The 1452-nt window shown below is 44.3% G+C and overlaps 1 protein-coding gene across 1 annotated transcript; it reads left to right on the forward strand.

The window, feature by feature from the left end:
- The first annotated feature begins 214 nt into the window (after positions 1-214).
- On the forward strand, positions 215-1202 carry LOC126513086 (olfactory receptor 2A12-like). The gene has a single exon (XM_050161241.1). It carries the CDS (start codon positions 255-257, stop codon positions 1200-1202), a length of 948 nt encoding a protein of 315 aa, XP_050017198.1. The 5' UTR covers positions 215-254.
- Positions 1203-1452: the final 250 nt, after the last annotated feature.

Raw genomic sequence — 1452 nt, forward strand, 5'->3', positions numbered from 1 at the left:
AATTTTATGTATATAGGTATTTCCTAAATATATGTTCATGTACCATGTGTGGTCTTGCCTGTGGAAGTCAGAAGATGGAATCAGATCCCCTGGAACTGGAATCACACAGCTTTGAATTATCTGGTCCCCTTCAAAAGCAGTTAGTGCTCTTAACTTTTGAGACTTCTCTTCACTCCATATCTCCCATTTCTGCCTCTATAACTGTACATGTCAGGTGACACATAGATGAATGTGATTATCTTACAGCTTCTACCATGTGGATGATTCCAGGACAGAACCAAACTAGAGTTTCTGAATTCATCTTGCTTGGCTTCTGCAGCAACCCCACAACCAACAGCATCCTCTTCATTGTGTTCCTTCTCATCTACCTGAGCTCAGTCATAGGCAATGGGCTCATCATCATGCTGGCCTGCCTAGACTCACATCTGCACACTCCAATGTACTTCTTCCTCTGTATACTTGCCATGGTGGATATGGGCTATGTCACTACCACCATGCCCCAGATGTTGGTGCATCTTCTGGTTCACTCTAAAACCATCTCCTTTGCTAGATGCTGGATGCAGATGTATGTGTTTAGTGCCCTGGCTGCTACTGAGTGTACCTTGTTTGTTGTCATGGCTTATGACAGATATGTGGCCATTTGCCACCCACTTCACTATACTGTCATCCTCAACTGGGGACTGTGCCTATGGTTGACAGCTGTGTCTTATGCCTGTGGTTTCCTCTCTGCTTTGTTACATACATTCTTCACAATGAGTCTGCCATATTGTGGACCCAACAAAGTCAACCACTATTTCTGTGAAGGTCCTTCAGTGCGTAGCCTGGCTTGCATGGATACCCACTTCACTGAGATGGTGGACCAGATCTTGAATGTTCTTCTTGGTCTTGCTCCAATTTCCCTCATTGTGGCTTCCTATGTTCATATTGCCCAGGCAATTCTCAAGATCAAGTCCACCAAGGGACGATGCAAGGCGTTCTCTACCTGTGCCTCCCACCTGACTGTGGTCTCATTATTCTTTGGTCCATCCTCTTACAACTACTTGAGGCCCCACTCCAGCTACTCCTCTGAGCAAGACAAGCAAATAGCACTCTTTTACAATGCCTTCACAGCCTTGCTCAACCCCGTGGTCTACAGTCTGAGAAACAAGGACATCAAGAGGGCATTTATCAAAGTGATAGGACATGGTAAGGCGGACTGCTGAACAAGAATCTAGGAGAACCTGTCGTGGATCATTCGCTATTTAAGAAAAGGACAGTTTCCTTAATATATGTAACTGACCAGTGCATTTGAACCAACATTGTATTAAGTAACTGGGACAAACCACTGTGAGGCCAAGGTGGCTACCTTGATTGACAATCTACACTAAGGTATAACTCCAAATACATCAGTAATCTTACTGGATTATAGCAAAATAGATTCATCTGTTCCTCATATTTGCGGTTGTAGGTTGG

The sequence above is a fragment of the Alexandromys fortis genome, unplaced genomic scaffold (assembly GCF_014885135.2).
Source record: "Alexandromys fortis isolate MF-2015 unplaced genomic scaffold, M_Fortis_MF-2015_v1.1 scaffold_122, whole genome shotgun sequence".
In the NCBI taxonomy this organism is placed as follows: Eukaryota; Metazoa; Chordata; class Mammalia; order Rodentia; family Cricetidae; genus Alexandromys; species Alexandromys fortis.